The sequence below is a fragment of the Cetorhinus maximus genome, chromosome 30, assembly GCF_964194155.1.
Source record: "Cetorhinus maximus chromosome 30, sCetMax3.hap1.1, whole genome shotgun sequence".
In the NCBI taxonomy this organism is placed as follows: Eukaryota; Metazoa; Chordata; class Chondrichthyes; order Lamniformes; family Cetorhinidae; genus Cetorhinus; species Cetorhinus maximus.
In genome coordinates this window covers 4082643-4100331 of record NC_135908.1, presented here as the reverse complement: position 1 = coordinate 4100331, position 17689 = coordinate 4082643, and the positions used below count along the sequence as shown (strand labels likewise).

Here is a 17689-nt window from a genome sequence, read left to right as displayed (position 1 = left end):
CAGGGGAAAAAATCTTCACTGTGAAAGACAGTTCTGAGATTAAAAGTGCCCAGGTTGAGAAAGGAAAAGAACAGAAGTAAACCCTCGGGAGCTAAGAATCACCTTGGACTGGTTCCGGGAGAATTCAATGTCTACTTAAAGAATAGTGTAAAGATATCTGCAAAGTTGTGCTGATAGAAAAAGGGGAATGTACAGTTTTGTGGTTTAAAGTGCAAATTGTCTACAAAGATAGCATTTAGTCAATAGTGCTTCTAGCCTGTTTGCCACAGCAAATGTCTTAAAATGTGAAATCCTGTCATGTTATCCTTTCAGCTATTACTTGGAAGTTTAAGTTTCTTTTTAAAAGTTATTGGTCTCAATGGGGATCACAACAGACCAATAGTGTCAAAGTCGTAAGAAGGACAGCCATCCTCTTCTGTTTTCTTTTCTAATTTCAACAGCCCGGACTCTCTGAAGGGCGGAATTCAGGAGGATGCCAATCAATAGAAACTTCCCTCGGGTTGACCTATGGACATATACACTTAGACCACCATCTCTTCTCCCCCACAAGCCCATGGTGATTACTTGTGTTATTGACCTTAAAGGGTCAGGCCATGTTAAACAGAGCATCCGAACATCACAATTGCACTACAGACTCCCCCAGACAATCCATAAACTCCTATAGAAGATCAGCTATCTATCCCCAATACAAGAACGGACAGAGAAAATAAGACCATAAGACATAGGAGCAGAAATTAGGCTATTCGGCCCATTGAGTCTGCTCCTCCATTCAATCATGGCTGATAAGTTTCTCAACCCCATTCTCCCGCCTTCTCCCCATAGCCTTTGATCCCCTTACCAATCAAGAACCTATCTATCTCGGTCTTAAATACACTCAATGACCTGGCCACCACAGCCTTCTATGGCAATGAATTCCATAGATTCACCACTCTCTGGCTAAAGAAGTTTCTCCTCAATGGAGAAACTGTGATCAGGAATCAAATCTTACATAAAATTTTACAGCACAGAAACAGGCCATTTGGCCCCATTGGTCTATACTGGTGTTTATGCTCCAGACAAGCCTCCTCTCACCCTACTTTATGTAACCCCGTCAACATGCCCTTTCTTCCTCATGTAGTTACTTAGCTTCCCCTTCGATGCATCTTTGCTATTTGCCTCAACCACTGCATGGAGTAGCAAACTCCAAGTCGTCCTAACAAGACATAGGGAGAGACTTTCATGGTACTTACGATAGGCTCGTTCCACAAACACACCGGCTGCTATACCATAAAAGATCATAACACAAACTATGTGCCGCCGATAGTTCTCAATGAAACGTTTGAACTGTTGAACTTTCTGGTGCACTTTGCTCCGGTTATACTTCTCCCGTTTTGCTTCTGTGTAGGGTCTAGGGCGGTGGTGAGGAGATCTACAAGGAGTTGCAAAATACCATTTTATTAACACTCATGTATTGATTTGCATTGCTTGTCTCCTCCATGGACCCCCACAGCAACCCCCCACCACCTCACTTTTTGCCCCATCTCCTCAAGCTCTGACTCATAGATGGATATAGTTACATGATTGCTGGCTGCCTTTCCCCAGATGGACTATTCCCCCATGACTAAGCCTAGGCGGTGAACGTCACTGGGCTATTCAACTCTGGGTGGACTGTGCCTGATTCCTTTCTCACCTGATGTAACCGCCCATGCATTTGTAGCAGACATAACTGGATAACAATCGGGAGAAGGAAGCTTGGCTGATTTTCCCTCGCTATACCCCAGGGGGTAGACTGAGGGTAACGTAGTTCCTTACTGCTCTGTTCCAGAACAGTTCGACAAGGGAATATTTAGGGTCTAAAATTTAGCAAGTTCTGCTTGGCCACTGCAAGGGCACAGCCGTCTTGAGGATTGCGGAGCGAATTGAGGGCTCGCAAAGAGCCAAAGAGATAAAGCAAAATGTGGGAGATCTGAGTGTCACTTTTGAGGTCTTTCTGAAAGCAACAGTTCCACTAAAACCTCAGAGAGGGTTAATAGGTGGAGTTGGCACTGTAGCCAGAGAACCCTTCCAGACACATTCTCTTGACAGCGAAGGTAGGCAGATCAGCATGTCAGAATTTAAAACAAAAATGGGGTGCTGACCGATTTCACAAGCTGCTGGTGGGAAATGCGTCCACTCTCTCCATTAACTATGGTCCCAGAACCTTCAGGCACTTAATAGTTATATACAATTCCAATCTGTAAATTCCTTCAAACATCAGTTTTCCATTTATTGTCCATAATTCTCAATTTCTGTTGCCACAAATTTTGGACATGGTTATGTCTCAATACTGCTAACTGCTGTGTGAACCCTTTCGGTTTTCATGTGTCACCTGTCACATTGCATGTGCAGGCTCACACCATGAACTGACCCTGGGGAGTGAGTTTCTGAAGACTCTCTGTCACCATTTTGTATGTTAAAAAGAAACTTACCCTCGGGCAAGAGTCTGGCACCCAATTAAGAGGCACTCTCTTTTTTCCAGGAACTATCTAATTCTCACTTTATGAGGCTGTATCAGAAGGAATATCTCTCCCATCTCTTGAGTTCTAGGCTAGCTCTTTTATTTATTCATTCATGGGGTGTGGGCATCGCTGGCTAGACCAGCATTTATTGCCCATCCCTAATTGCCTTGCTCAGGGAACATTTAAGAGTCCCACATTGCTGTGGGTCTGGAATCACATGTAGGCCAGACCAGGTAAGGACAGCAGATTTCCTTCTCTAGCTAGTGAAACTAATGGGATTTTACAACAATTGGCAATGGTTTCATGGTCATCATCAGACTTTTAATTCCAGATTTTTATTGAATTTAAATTTCTCCATCTGCCGTGGTAGGATTCAAACTGGGTCTCTGGAACACTAGTCCTAGTGACAATGTCACTATACTACTTTGCTGATATTGTGTTCCTTAGCCCTGTGAGTATGGGGTTCGGCCTTGAGGACAATTTCACTCTGATGACCATAGGCAAGAAAATGGCAATGACACATGACTCCCCAAAATGGAAAACAAGAAAGTTACAACATTAACAACACTAATAACACTTCAAGATCCGTTGTCACCTTCCTCAGGGAGATTCACTGATAGGCTGAAATTGGGAAACAGTCGGAGAGATGGAGACGTGCAAAAACTTGGACCTTCATGAAACCATTTGTTACTGGAGCAAGTGAGGGATACCGCTGATTGCAAGTTGACACCTTCCTTTTTCTAAATCTGCCACCTCGCTCAAAACTCAGCCTTGTGAACTTGGCCAATAGGCAAATAACTGCCTCTGCCCAGGCATGAGTCAACTTGTGCCCTGATACTTTACAAGTAGACAGTCATTTAGGGAAAACCTTGAATTTTTAGGTGTGTTGTTCAGGTACATCCAGCCCAATAGAAAAGTCGAACTTACAGTCACTGGAATTACATTAAATCCTATCACTGATACATGGCAAAAGAACATGATCATAGTGAGGAAACAATGTCCAGTGAAGATGCATTTTTTTTCTAAATCTGCTCCAAGGATGAGGTATTACCTAGGCTGTTTGCTCTGCCATCTTTCACTATTTTGGTTTGTGTAACTGAATGCCTTGTTAACCAATCGTGGAACTCACAGGTAGACTGGAACATGTAGGAGTGACGTGTTCCATTCTCCAGTGGACACACGTGAACCAGTTGAGCTGACAATGATCATTTTTCTGATGCCCACCCACAAAAGATTAGATTCATTGAATTCAGTTATCTCAAATACTCATCACATATCGTAACCAGCTAAAATAGCACAGGAGGCAGAAGATTAAACCTCAGTTGTATTTTACATTGGGGTGGATTTTTGAGGTCAGAAATAGTGCTATACATCTGCCAAAAACTCTTCACTCCCACTGTACTCAGACAGACCGCACACAAAATTAAACAGCACATAACATGAGGTCTTACTTCTTGTTCAGTCTGTCTCGATATCGAAACTCTTGTCCAACTTGTTCCACAGCAGATTCATGCATGGTCCTTTTGGGTATAAGTAGAGAACAAGAATATTATTCATGAGGCTCAGGAGAGTCTGTTTCATCCAGAAGCGAAATGCCAGAGTACCATCACCATCCAGAGATGGGGGCAAGTGTCGAAAATTCTAAGCTGAGCTTGGAGGACTAGGTGTACCACGAGCTTACGGATTAAGCAGATCAATTGTCTGAGTCTCTCCTAACACGATGCGCCTGTTTTTCTGTTCATTAAACAGCCCTCCCCTCCCATCACCGAGACAAGTTTGGAGGCGGGTCTCATTTAATCAGGTTGGGGGGGGTGGATTGTGGGCAGGGGCCTTGTGCCTCTGCCTGGTTTAAGTCTGGGCTGAAGGCTCATGGACAGCCTTCCTGCCCCACCAACAACTGAGGCTCTAACGTGGGCAATTAATGCTTGATGGACACGGAATTCAGCATTCCCCAAAGGAGGAAATATGGGGTTTTCACTAGCTCTCCAGCCAGCAGAAGAGACCTCGTTGCCTGTGTCAGAATATGTTAATATTTAACTGGCTCACCAACACCTAAGGTTTCGATCTGTCTCAGACTAATAAAATGCAAAATCAATATTCTGGAATTCCTGACCTAACCCCATTGATAGATCTTTATGGAGCTAAGTTGTATAGATGGAGTTAAGATACAGATCAGCCATGATTTAATTAAATGGAGGAACGAGCTCGAGAGGCTGAATGGCTGATTGCTATTCCTATCTTCTATTGTGGGAGCCACACAGACTGAGGCAGGTCAAAGAGAAGACTTGTCACTGCCCTTTCTCAGGCCAACTAGTAATATTAAAAAATGTATTACTATTTAGAAAAGAGCCAACCTAATTCTTAGATAAAGGCAAAATACTGCTGATGCCGGAAATCTGAAATGCTGGAAAAATTGAGCAGGTCAGGCAGCATTTGTGGAGAGAGAAACAGAGTTAACGTTTCGAGTCCGTATGACCCTTCTTCACAGCTCTGAAGAAGTCATACGGACTCAAAACGTTAACTCTGTTTCTCTCTCTCTACAGATGCCGCCAGACCTGCTGAGTTTTTCCAGCATTTGCTGTTTTCGCTCCAACCTAATTCTCAGTGAGTCTTGGCCACCGCAGGGTCAGCTTGGCTGAAATTGGCACCGGGTCGGCGACCTCAGGCAGTAAGTTGGTGAGGCGGGCAGACGTGGGAAATAGAGAAGATGGTCCGGGAAAGCGTGTTGCAACCACAATTCTGGCAGAGAAGAGGCCATTTTGACCTTTGTACTCTGACCACGTGCACAGCCTGGGAGTGTTTGATGAAGGCTTTGAGTGACCAAAATGGAAAGAAGGTCCACCACCCAACCCCACCCATGACAATCTCAAAAAATGTTACCACTTCAAATGATATATTATTTGGTGGTCGCAGATGAATTTTCCTGAGCATTTTTTCCACTATGGGCCCTGGTACTTTTCTCTTTTTTTTTGCCTCTCCAATGGCTGCAGGGAATGAAGTGACAGTATAGTAAACTTGAAATATTTACTCACTTGTATGGGTTTGCTTTGAGGAAAGAGACTCTGTGCTGCTTGTTTGATTTCTCTCGGATATCCATGCCTGAAAGAGCAGAAGACAATATCAGATAGACATCTGGATATAATGACTTGTATACAAGGAAAGGAAAGAGAATTGGGCTTTACGACCAAAAGTAGACAACTATAAGGATCTCATTAAAGATAAATGAAACCGAAACAGTATAGAAGAAATAAGTCTGAAACACTACCTCCATTTTGGTAATGATTCAAGGATAGGGGTTACAAATTAGCAAGAGGAAACTTTTGGATTGATATTGGGCAATTCTTCTTCACACAATGAATGACCAACGTATAGCCATAAATATAAAGATAGTCACTAATAGTTCGTCAGTAGAACAGAACTTGTATATTGCTGAAAAAGAGACATGATGCTAAAGCTTTTCATCTTGCACTCATCAGGACAAACGTAAATGATCGTTTGAAATTTGGTTTTCTTGCATTTGTCCTGATGAGTGCAAGATGAAAAGCTTCAGCAACATATCTCTCTTTTCAACAATATTCACTAATAAATCCTATTGGCAATTTAGGAGAAAATTCTTTCAACTAAAAAGCAATGAGAATGTGAAAATTGCTATCTCCTGGTTGAAGCCAATTACATTTAAATAGAAACTAGATAAGCACATGGAAAAGAAAAGGATAGAAGAATATGATGAGAGTGTTAGGTGAGGAGAGGAGGGAGGCGTGGGGCTCATGTGAATCATAGATGCCATTGCAGATCGGTTGTACTAAATGGCTTGCTTCTGTGCTGCGTGTTCTATATAATTCTGCTTAGCAAGTAATTTATCTTATATTGTTCTTTGGTGGTGTGAGGCCAATTTATTTAAGTGCGCAATCCTTCACATTTTTTTGCGTGGCCATGCACCTGTGTTAACTTAAAGGAGCCAACTTGTGCATGGCCATAATAAAAGCAAAATACTGCGAATGCTGGAAATCTGAAAGATAAACAGAAAATGCTGGAAAGACTCAGCAGGTCTGACAGCATCTGTGGGGAGAAAAACAGAGCTGATGTTTCGAGTCCCTCCTTCAGAGCTATGACCCTTCTTCAGTAGCTCTGAAGAAGGGTCATGTGGACTTGAAGCGTAAACTCTGTTTTTCTCTCCACAGATGCTGTCAGACCTGCTAAGTTTTTCCAGCATTTTCTATTTTTTCTCTCTTGTGCATGGCCAAGCAGTTTAGAGGGAACTTTGGTAACAAGGTTAACATTTTTGCCCTTCATTATATGATAAGATCATATATAACAACTTCCATTTATATAGCACTTTTAACATTGTCAAATTTTATCTGATATCGCTCAAATGAAGAGGCTAGGAACCTTTAGTACTCTGAGCTACAAAAGGAGCTATTAGGAACGGTGATCAGAAGCTTAGTGAAAGGTAGGTTTTACGGAGCAACATAAAGGAGGAGAGACGTGGAGAAATGGAGAGGTTTAAGGAGAGAATTGCAGAGTTTAGGGCTTGGGCAGCTGAAGATTCAGCCACCAATGGAGGAGCGATGAAAATCAGGGTTGCAGAAGAGGCAGAATCATATCTTTTAATTGCTAAGCTTGCTGCCTCATACACGAGCAGTGACTGAGAAGGCAAATGGGTGATTTGTTCCAAAAGCTGCTACAGAACAGCCCAGTGAGCAAACATTCATCAAGGAGACACCGGGCATGTGCTTCGTCACCAATCTGTGCAGCAAGACCGAGATCAGGAACTCAGAAGCTATCTGTGCTTGGTGTCTAGATTGCTCATTCATCATCTACTCCTTTCAAACAGGGTCACTGACCTTTCACATTTAGCTGAGCAAGCTCCAAGTCATCACCATGATCTCGGAATAAGTAATGAAAATTCTCCCAGGTTAAGTCTTCCTTGTCCTGGAATCCTGCCTCCTTGAAGAGTGAATCCATGACCTCTTCTGCCTGTGCCTTTGATAAGCAATTATTGGAGATCTCAATAAAGGACCTACAGGAATAAAGAGTGAATTATGCTTGCGTCAACTAGAGTGAAATCTGGTTTACTATCAAGACACCATTAGCAAAAATAAAAATGTAAATGTGAAAACACGGGATAATTTTTTAAACAGAAAATTGTTAACTGTCCACCAATTAGGGGTTGGTTATGGTGGATATTAACTGGAGACTCATTTAAGTGTTGTCTCTGAGCCCACTGCAATTCAGTGGTGGCTCAGGGATTAAATGGAAGCCTCAGAGTTTTCCCACACCCTCAGAAGACCATCCAGCAAACCCTGTCACGTTTGCCAGCCACCTCCTGGTGGAGCTGTGTGGGTCCTTCGGGTTCACTGTGTGCCAGACCGACCAACTTGGCATCAGACAGCGGGGCGGCCACTGAAAGACAATCTCCCACCCACTCCCTGCCTTGACCTCCACCCCGTGACCCCCATTTCTCACCTTTGGCCTGGGGTCCCTTGGCGATCCTGGGCCTCTGTTGGGTGCATTGCTGCCAGCAGCCACCGGGCTTGCTGGCACTGGCATCATGAAGAGCTGCCGGCCCCTGCTCCTGATGAGTAGGATTTCCACGGCCAGTGACCTTAATTGTGGGAGGGCCCGATGGTGATCACTTAAGTGCCTGAAGGGCTCTTGATTCCATTGGGCCAGCTCCACTGTGGAACTCCGAACAATGGATAAGATCCCCATTGAACCGACAAAATCCTAGCCATGGACCATGAGGGAAAATTTTGGCTGAGACTTTCCTGAAAATATAATGCTACCTGACAGGTGAAGTTAAAAAGTCCAATTCATCACCAGATGCACCATTTCTGGACCTTTATTAATATTGTTATTACTTGTCTGAACTTTACTCTCTTATTCCTTGCACTTTCCTAATTTGCTATTTTACGTGCAGGTTACTTCAGACCTCACTTTGTTGCGATCAAGTTTCATTATAATAATTATCTTCTACTTCAAATTACTCTTTCCCTGAATCTTGGAACTGTAGATCTCTTCACCCCTTTAGTCTGTCACCCTCCTACCCCCGGCCAGCTTTTAACAGTCAAGATTGGTATCACCCAACATGTCTTGCCAATTCATATCTGCATTTCTTCCAACGGGGTGTCCTGGAACTTTGGCATTCAGCACTTCCTACGCTCAAGTTCATCAGCAGATCATTTTACTTTTAATGCTGGAATTCTCACAAGGAATCTCCACATGTGAACGAGAGGCATTTAAAGTGAAAAGACTCTTCATGTTGGCCCTATTTCAGAAGAAAATACAATCCTTAAGAAGTACGACTGAAAATATATAGAAGGAAGACAACTAGAAAGTTAAATGAAGAGGAATTTGAATGATCCATTGGCTGCCATTTTATTTGATGCAAAGGAAGGGCAACACTTGCCAGTCTTAAGGTCCTTTCTTGAACCTCAAAAATAATATTCAGCCATCGTTTGTGTGAGTTTTAGAACAATCCACTTTACCAAGCTAAGATGATCCTCAGGTTGTCTGAAAAATGCCCATTTACCTTAACAATATAGAGAATTCCTCTTTCGACAGAAATCCATTTCCATCCACATCATACATCTGGAACATGAGCTTTGACTTCTCTTCAGATGACCCTGCAGGCAACATGATTATAATTGGTTATTTTTATGAAACATTAGTAAAGGACAACAGCCTGGTTTTCTCTAGCACCTTTGACGCAGTAAAACGTCACAAGAGTGTTAACAAAGGAAATTTGACACTGAGCAAAAGCAGGATATTTGGGGCAGAATCCTCCAAGTCATTGCAGAACCTGAGTATCCACAAATTATTTTTTAATTAAGCAAAGTAAAGGGGATTGCACTCAGAACCAAATTCAGGTTGGGACTCTTTCCTGCTTGTTTGTATTTTATGAGTTTATACCGCATGGATGTGTAAACCTCCTCTTCAGTTAAGAGTTGAATTTCCAATCATCTTCCCTTTGAATGTAATAGTACTCCTCAGGTGTTTCATACTTTTATTGAGCAACATTAAGGCTAAATAACAAAATGCAAAAGTTTTTTTCAACGCTGATAAATTGAGGAACATTTAAATGTAATTTTCTACATGTTTACATATCCTGTTTGAAAACTGGAGGGAACCTGAGCCATTGACAGAATATAACACGTTGAGCACAGCTCCCCAAGATCTTACCCCACCCATATTCAGTCTGATTCTATATCAGGCAACCTAATCATGTATTGGTAACCCTGTGATAGAACACAAGAACATAAGAGAGCTTGGAAAAAGAACAGGCCATTTAGCCCATCAAGTCCAGTTCTGGGCACCACAATTTAGGAAAGATGTGACGGCATTAGAGACGGTGCAGAAAAGATTCACGAGTATGGTTCCAGGGATGAAGAACTTCAGTTACATAGATAGATTGGAGAAGTTGGGACTGTTTTCCTTGGAGAAGAGAAAGTTGAGAGGAGATTTGATAGAGGTATTCAAAATCATGAGGGCCCTGGACAGAGTCGATAAACTGTTCCCACTGTTGGGAGGATCAGGAATGAGAGGGAACAGATTTAAGGTAATTGGCAAGGGAGGCAATGGAAGCATGAGGAGAATATTTTTTCACACAGCTAGTGGTTAGGATCTGGAATGTACTGCCTGAGAGTGTGATGGAGGCAGGTTCAACTGAAGCACTCAAGAGGGAATTGGATTATTACCTGAAAAGGAAGAATATGCAGGAAAATGGTGGGGGGGAATGGCACGAGGTGCATTGCTCATTCGGACAACTGGTGCAGACATGACAGGCAGAATGGCCCCCTTCTCTGCTTTAATAATTCTGTGATTCTGAAGTGCAAACCTTACACAGCCCCCATGGATGCTTCCCCAACCCAAGATTTCAGTACTCCCTTCCCAACTTCATGTGAATCAAACTGATTAATATCTAGAACCCTCAATCCTCTTTACCAACAGGTAATGATCTCATTCTTATTTAAAGCTATCAACTGACTCTGAATTAATTACATTTTCTGGCAATCTGTTCTACATTTGATGCAGTGCATAGTGTGGTAGAACAGTAATTATTTGGCAATCTGTGCAAATTCATTTTTGGAAAGTTAATTTCGAATATAATGTCATGCACATTTAGCAGGAAGCAGTGGTTTGTGAACGTATGTTTGACAATTTCATTGTGGCCAATCTCCATGGGATGCAATAAATTTTTAAAAAGCGATATTTCCCATTCACCTTTCATGAATATGATTAAAATATCGAGGAACTCTCGGAAGGACAAGTAACCATTCCCATCCTTGTCTGCCAGCAAAAACATCTGCTCCACAAACATGGAATCATACTTTAATCCCAGCGCATCGGCAAACTCCACACGGGTCAGCTCGCAATTCAGGGACTCTTTTGTCTTCCGTGAGATTTCCGTGTTGAAATCCCCAGCATCGGATCTGTCAATTTCCAGAACCTAGGAGTAGATTCACAAAAAAAAAATTGATATAGCACCTTTTATGAACTCAGGACATTGCAAAAAGCTTCACAGCCAATGAGGTACTTTTTAAAATTGTAGCCACTCTTGTAGGAAATGCGGTAGCCGCTTTGTGCACAGCACACAATTCAGGAAGGATGCGAACGCTTTTGGGAGGGTACAGAAGAGATTTACTAGAATTGTTCTAGGGACTTCAGTTATGAGGAAGGGCCGGAGAAGCTGGGGATGTTCTCTTGACAGCAGAGAAGGCTAAGAGGAGATTTGATTGGGGTGTTTAAAACCCTGAAGGGTTTAAAGTAAAGTAAAGAGAAACTGATTCCAATGGCTGATGGGTTGATAACCAGTGTGCACCAATTTAAGGTGATTGGCAAAAGAACCAGAGGTGATATGAGAAAAAACATTTATGTAATGAGTGACTATGATATGGAGAGCAGATGGATACAGATTCAATAGTAATTTTCAAAAGGGAATTGGATAAATATTTGAAGGAGAAAAATTGCAGGGATATTAAGACCAGGGGAGTGGGACTATTTGGATTGCTCATCAAAAGAGCTGGAACAGACTTGATGGGCTGAATGACCTCCTTCTTTGCTGTATTATTCTATGATTCTAAGCTCCCACAAACAGCAATGTGATAATGACCAGAGAATCTGCTTCAGTGATGTTGGTACTGGCCCAGGACACCAGGGAGAGCTCCCCTGCTCTTCTTCAAAGCGGTGCCAAGTCACCTCCTCTATACCGCAATGGGAGTGCGAACCGGAATTGTAGGCTCTAGTCTCCAGAGTTAAGAGACAAGGTGGTACAGTTTGATCTCAGAAAGGCAGAGTGAAGTGGGAGAGGATGGTGGTGGAGGCAGTTGCTGGGGGAAGTCATCCAGAGCCTTACTGCTGGTCCTTGTCCATTGAGACCCTGTCCTTTAAAGTTCATGTATGTGGACATTGTGAAGGCAAACAAACTCACTCACGATACTCTCACACCCTTGCTGTCTAGGGCAAGGAAACAGTGAACAATCGGTATGGGGACTATGGGCTCCTGCTGAAGCCTTCTGCAGAATGAGTATGTCTTCATAATGGAAGGAACCTAAAATGACAAGGTGCATTTCATATTCCGCAATTTCCTTCGTACCTGTGCAAACACTCGCCGGAAAAACGTATCCAAAATCTTGCTTCGTTGCTGTTTAGTAACTGCTTCTTTTAAGATTGTTTTCTGATTCATTTCTGTCAGGCACAATCGTGTCCCATTGCCCTCTAGGTGCACTCTCAGCTGTTCAATGAATTCATGGCGATCCTCTTCTGTATCAAAGAACAATACCTAACAGAAGGCAAAAAAATAAATCAATAGCATTGTCGTGCTGGACATTGACTGCCTTGTATCATTGGCCTGTGCTGTGATGGATGCGTGAAAGACTGGGGGTGTACCTCTATAATTATAATGGAGAGGGAGGAGTTTAGTCATAAGTTCCAACCATCGTGAGCATGGAGTAGGAATTTACATCTGGGCACATTGAATATAAAAGCAAGGAAACAATATTATGAATGCCCTAATCAGTGTTCAGGCAATGTCTGTGGGGTATGCAGTTCTGGATACCTGTTGTAGGTATACAAGAGCCATTGAAAAAGTACAAACAAGATTGTTAAGCACAGTCTTTTTTTATTCTTTCAAGGGACGTGGGCATCACTGGCAAGGTGAACATTTGTTGCTCACCCCTAACTGTCTTTGAGAAGTTGGTGGTGAGCCACCTCCTTGAATGGCTGCAGTCCATGTGGTACGCTCACTGCTGCCATTGCACATCGGAGATGGACAAATTGATTGTTTGTGGATGGGGTACCAATCAAGCGGACTGCTTTTCCCTGGATGGTGTCAAGCTTCTTGAGTGTTGTGGGAGCTGCACTCATCCAGGCAAGTGGAGAGTATTCCATCAAATTCCTAACTTGAGATGGTGGACAGGCTTTGGGGAGTTACTCGCCTCAGAATTCCCAGTCTCTGACCTGCCCTTGTAGCCACAGTATTTATATGGCCAGTCCAGTTCAGTTTCTGATCAATAGTAACCCCCAGGAAGCTGATAGTGGAGGATTCAGCGATGGTAATGCCATAGAATATCAAGGGGCCATGGTTAGATTCTCTCTTGTTGGAGATGGCCCAACCTGGCATTTATGTGGTGTGAATATTATCTGTCACATATCAAACTGATATCAGAAACAATGGCTGTGCAGACTGGAGTTCCTTCCCATAGGAAAGAGAAGGCTGGGGGGCACTCTAATAGAGGTTTTTAAATTCTGAAGGGCTTTGATAGGCTAGATATGGAGAAGATGTTTCCATTTGTATCGAGACTAAAACTAGAGGCCATAAATATAAGATGGTCATTAATAAACCCAATAAGTAATTCAGGAGAACCTTCTTTTCCCAGAGAATGTGGAACTTATGACCATATTGGTAGTTGAAGTGAATAGTGTAAATGCTTTTAAGCAGAAGCCAGGCAAGTACATGAGGGAGAAAGGAATAGAAGGATATGCTGATAAGGTAAGATGAATTAAGATGGGAAGAGGCTCCTGTGGAGTATAAACACTGGCATGGATCAGATGGGCTGAATGGCCTCTTTCTGTGCTATTTGTTCTATGTAAATAAATTGTGGATAAAAGATGTTGAATTACTGCAACTCGACATCATGAGGTAGCAGTGCATCCACTTACCAGATCATACTCCTTGGGAACCTTAAGCAGCAAGACCCCCTGATCATTGTTTGATTTGATAACATCCATGTCCTTAGTGAGGTTAATGATGCGGACGGGAGACCGTTTACTATCCAGGACTTTGATGCATGTTTTGGCATCGAGGCAAAGATTGACTGGTCGGAGCGGCTCATTGGGTCCTTGCCATTCAGAGGCTTGGGATAGAAATGGAAGACAGGATAAGTGCCTGAGACATCATTTTAGAACTCAACTTTAAGAAAGTGGAATTTGATAAAAGTTATCACACATCCAAAAGGATTTGTGGATCATTCTTAGGCTCCATTTCATTATAAGAGGTGACACTGCCAACTTAATTAAAAGTCAGTTTGTTTTGAGCTCAATCTATATATAAATCAACAGAATAAAAGCCACAAACCGATGCAGAATAGGAGAAAAGAATATCATCCTGTCTAGGTGAGATTGAATTAGATTATAAAAATTAGGACAGGAGTAGACCATCCGGCCCCCTTGCGCCTGCTTTGCCATTCAGTAAGATCATGGCTGATCTTCTATCTCAACTCCACCTTCCTGCGCTATCCCCATATCCCTTCATTTCCTACCCCCAAAAATCTCTTGATTTTTGTCTTGAATATATTCAATGACTGAGCATCCACACGCCTTTGGTTTAGAGAATTCCAAAGATATGCAACCCTTTGAGTGAAGAAATTTCTCTTCCATCTCAATCCTAAATGGCTGACCCTTCATTCTGAGACTGTGACCCCGTGTTATAGATTCTTCAGCTGGGGGGAAACATTTGCTTAGCACCTAACCTGTCCAGCCTCTTAAGAATTTTGTTTTAATGGGATCACCCTTCGTTCTTCTAAACTCCAGGCATTATAATGTCCTCAACCTCTCCTCATGGGATAATCCCATCATACCAGGAACCAGTCTAATGAACTTTCGCTGCATTCCCTCTAGGACAAGTATGTGCTGCCTTAGGTAAGGAAACTAAAACTGCAAAGAAGTAAAAGGACAATAGGGTAACTTCACCGACCCTGCACTCTCAGCAGATACCTACTCTTGAAGGTAGCACAGTTTTGACATAGGGTTATATCACTTCACACTCCAACGCTGTAATCCATATTGTCTTCACATGTAGTTTCCACATTGGAATAGCTGCTCAATTAGCTCGGAAAACAAAACTTCCCACTATCTCAGGAGATATGATGATGAATAATGCACATATTGTTCAACAGTCTCCAATTTCCTAATTAAATCTAAAGACCCATAGCCTTGCTAGACTTACTACCCCTTAATTAGTTCCTGTATCTCCTTTCTCAAAGGTTTGCGTAATGAAGTTGGTAATGTAGTAATAGGCACAATTGTCTGAAAGGAATTTTTGCAATTATTTCAATGCTCTCTTCATTTTTGCTTTGCCTGTCAGAGATTTAAAAGTTTTCACGGTTTGCTATTCATGAAAAATCCTGCTTTCAAAAGAGTGCAAAGGTCACAGGACTGGCTGAACCCCAATTGCTTTTCCCTAACTTTAACTGGACAAGGAGATCATAAAGATGGAAGGATACAGCTCCTTTATTCTGGGTGTTTAGAAATCAAAGCAGGTTTATTTTTGTTCTCGGTCAAAAGTGAGCCTCACATTACCTTTCATTCCCGCCCTCAGTTCAGGTTTCCTTGTTACAGACTCTCGCCTATTTCTTCTTTGTAGCTTCTTAAACTGTGTTTTACTGTAAGAAGCTACAGCGTACGCAGGAATCACACAGACTGGGAAAAGAAAAAGGTTTTTCGTATCTTCATCAAAATCAGTCAAATCTTCTTTAGCCACCAAACAGTATGATCTAGAATTCTTTATACACAGCAAGAGTTCGGAGTGAAGGATTGTTAACTATGTTGAGTCATTGACTAAGAAAGGAGAGAACTTGAAATTATATAGCATCCTATTGTATCCCCTGACACCTTGTCTTACAGCTGATAAATTGCTTTTGAAATTAAGTCACTGTTGCAATGTGGACAAACATGACAGCCGTTCAATGCACAGCAAGATCTGACGCGCAGCACCGCCCAAATTATCTAACCCATTCGCACAATTGGGAAGTGATACATTTTGGAAGGAATGAGGAGAGGTCATGTTGTTTACTAACTGAGGAATTGTTGCACTGTTCAAAGTCCCACCTTTCTAAACTGGGAACCAATCTCTCTGTAAAAGATTATTCAAAGGAGGAGCAGGAAGTTCTCCCGGTGTACTGACCAACATTCCGCCCTCAACTTTCCTCTCTGAATGACCTTTTACAGCGAGATTGGTTCCCAGTTGTATACACTACTTGCTGTGCGTGGTGGTGGTAGAATTGGTTGAAACAGGGCCGCACTGTGAATGCTTCTACCTTGGCGAATCAGTGCACTTGCTCTTTGCTAATCCACTGCCGAATACGCCTGCCCTGCATGGGAAAGATCTACTCATGCTAAGAAGATGGATGCTGTTCTGAATGCAAGCTGCCGACTTCTCACAGGTTGTTTAAAACCAACAAACACCAACAGCCCATATATCCTGGCGGGTATCAGTCCCCCTGATATAAGAAGAACGGTAGCCAGCAAGAAAGAGCGACTCCGTCAAACATCAGATGAGAGGCACCCTCTACATGGTCATACATCTACACCCAGCCGCCTAAAGTCAAGGGAGAGCTTCATGAACAGTGTTGTTCCATTACAATCAACCCCATCTGAAGCCCGCATCACCTTGTGGAAAGACCAGCTCGCCAGTCTCGAACCACCCCCAGCGATGGAAATTCTACCGGATGAAAGCCTTCCCCCAGGAGCTAATTGCACCTGGGCAACCTGGAAGTGCCTTAACAGACTTAGGACTGGTGTAGGTCGTTCAAAGGTGTCACTAAGCAAATGGGGATATACAACCAGCCCGACAACTTGTGAATGTGGAACTGAGCCACAGACTATGCAACATCTCCTGCAATGCCTATCGCTAGAGGAACCTTGCACTGTTGCAGATCTTGCCGAATTCAACAACAAGGCACAAAAATGTGTCCAGTTCTGGCTGGGCCATGTATAGACCGTCCGTGGATACGATAAGAAGAAGAGGTTCCCAGTTTAATGCCTCATCCAAAAGTGCAACACTTCCTCAGTTAGTAGACAATGTGGCCTCTCCTCATTTTTCCTTCCAAAACATATCACTTCACACTTATGCGATTGCGTTAGTGTATTTGGTTGCTCTGCCTCATTATGTAAGAAAATGACATGACAGTGGCTAATTCATATGGTTATCGGACAAGTGGCGTTTAACTTTTTGGTAACTTCATTCTGCTTAGTTTAAACACCATAGGCAATGGTGCCTCTCTGTTTACAATGTTCAAAGACGTTTTGCAAGCTGAGAGGAGTGAGGAGAGTTATGCATCACTGGTGTCGTGACATGATGATGCATTTCTGCATCATTCATTAATGGTTCTGCATTGTTCACTGGCAAACAAGATTGGCAGTGCCAGTTCAGGAAGGCATTTGATCATCTCTAGACAAAGGCCAACAAACTTAAACATCTGAATATATGTCATTTACAAGCATTAAGAGTTCCCCCACCCAGTATTAAAAGCAAACGTTATATACTTAACGCAGCCTTCTTCCTTTGCTGACTACCAGAGAGGCACTTGTTACGTGGGATCATTGATATACTCAATAAACCAAGCTCTGTTTTTAATTACATTTAATTCTGGGAGCTCACCAGTGCGGTGGGGATTGTATTCCCAAATTTCATGCATTGTCTTAATGTACAAGACCAAAAAACCAATGGCTTTGGCCCTTTGTCAATAAGGCACTCGACAGCCACAAAATGTGGGATTGGAGTTACATGCAGGCCAGACTGTGGACGAGTGACAGTAGTGAAACAGCTGGGTCCTCACAGCAATCTTATGTTCTTAGATAGATTTTTGATAAGCAAGGGGGTGAAAGGTTATCGGGGAGCGGGGTAGGCAGGAATGTGGAGCTGAGGTTACAGTCAGATCAGCGGAGCAGTCTCAAAGGGCTGAGTGGCCTACTCCTATTCCTAATTTGTATGT

General features: G+C 42.7%; 1 protein-coding gene across 1 annotated transcript in view; it reads right to left on the bottom strand.

Annotated features, from left to right (window-relative positions):
* Positions 1 to 17689, bottom strand: part of LOC144669929 (dual oxidase 2-like) — a 58255-nt gene that overhangs the window by 19109 nt on the left and 21457 nt on the right. The window contains exons 15-23 of the mRNA XM_078532211.1: positions 15276 to 15395; positions 13638 to 13831; positions 12073 to 12258; positions 10701 to 10926; positions 9010 to 9103; positions 7322 to 7497; positions 5510 to 5576; positions 3929 to 3997; positions 1230 to 1408 (exon numbers count right to left, since the gene is read on the bottom strand). Coding sequence (XP_078388337.1) covers positions 1230 to 1408; positions 3929 to 3997; positions 5510 to 5576; positions 7322 to 7497; positions 9010 to 9103; positions 10701 to 10926; positions 12073 to 12258; positions 13638 to 13831; positions 15276 to 15395 — 1311 coding nt within the window. The remainder of the gene's footprint in view (positions 1 to 1229; positions 1409 to 3928; positions 3998 to 5509; positions 5577 to 7321; positions 7498 to 9009; positions 9104 to 10700; positions 10927 to 12072; positions 12259 to 13637; positions 13832 to 15275; positions 15396 to 17689) is intronic.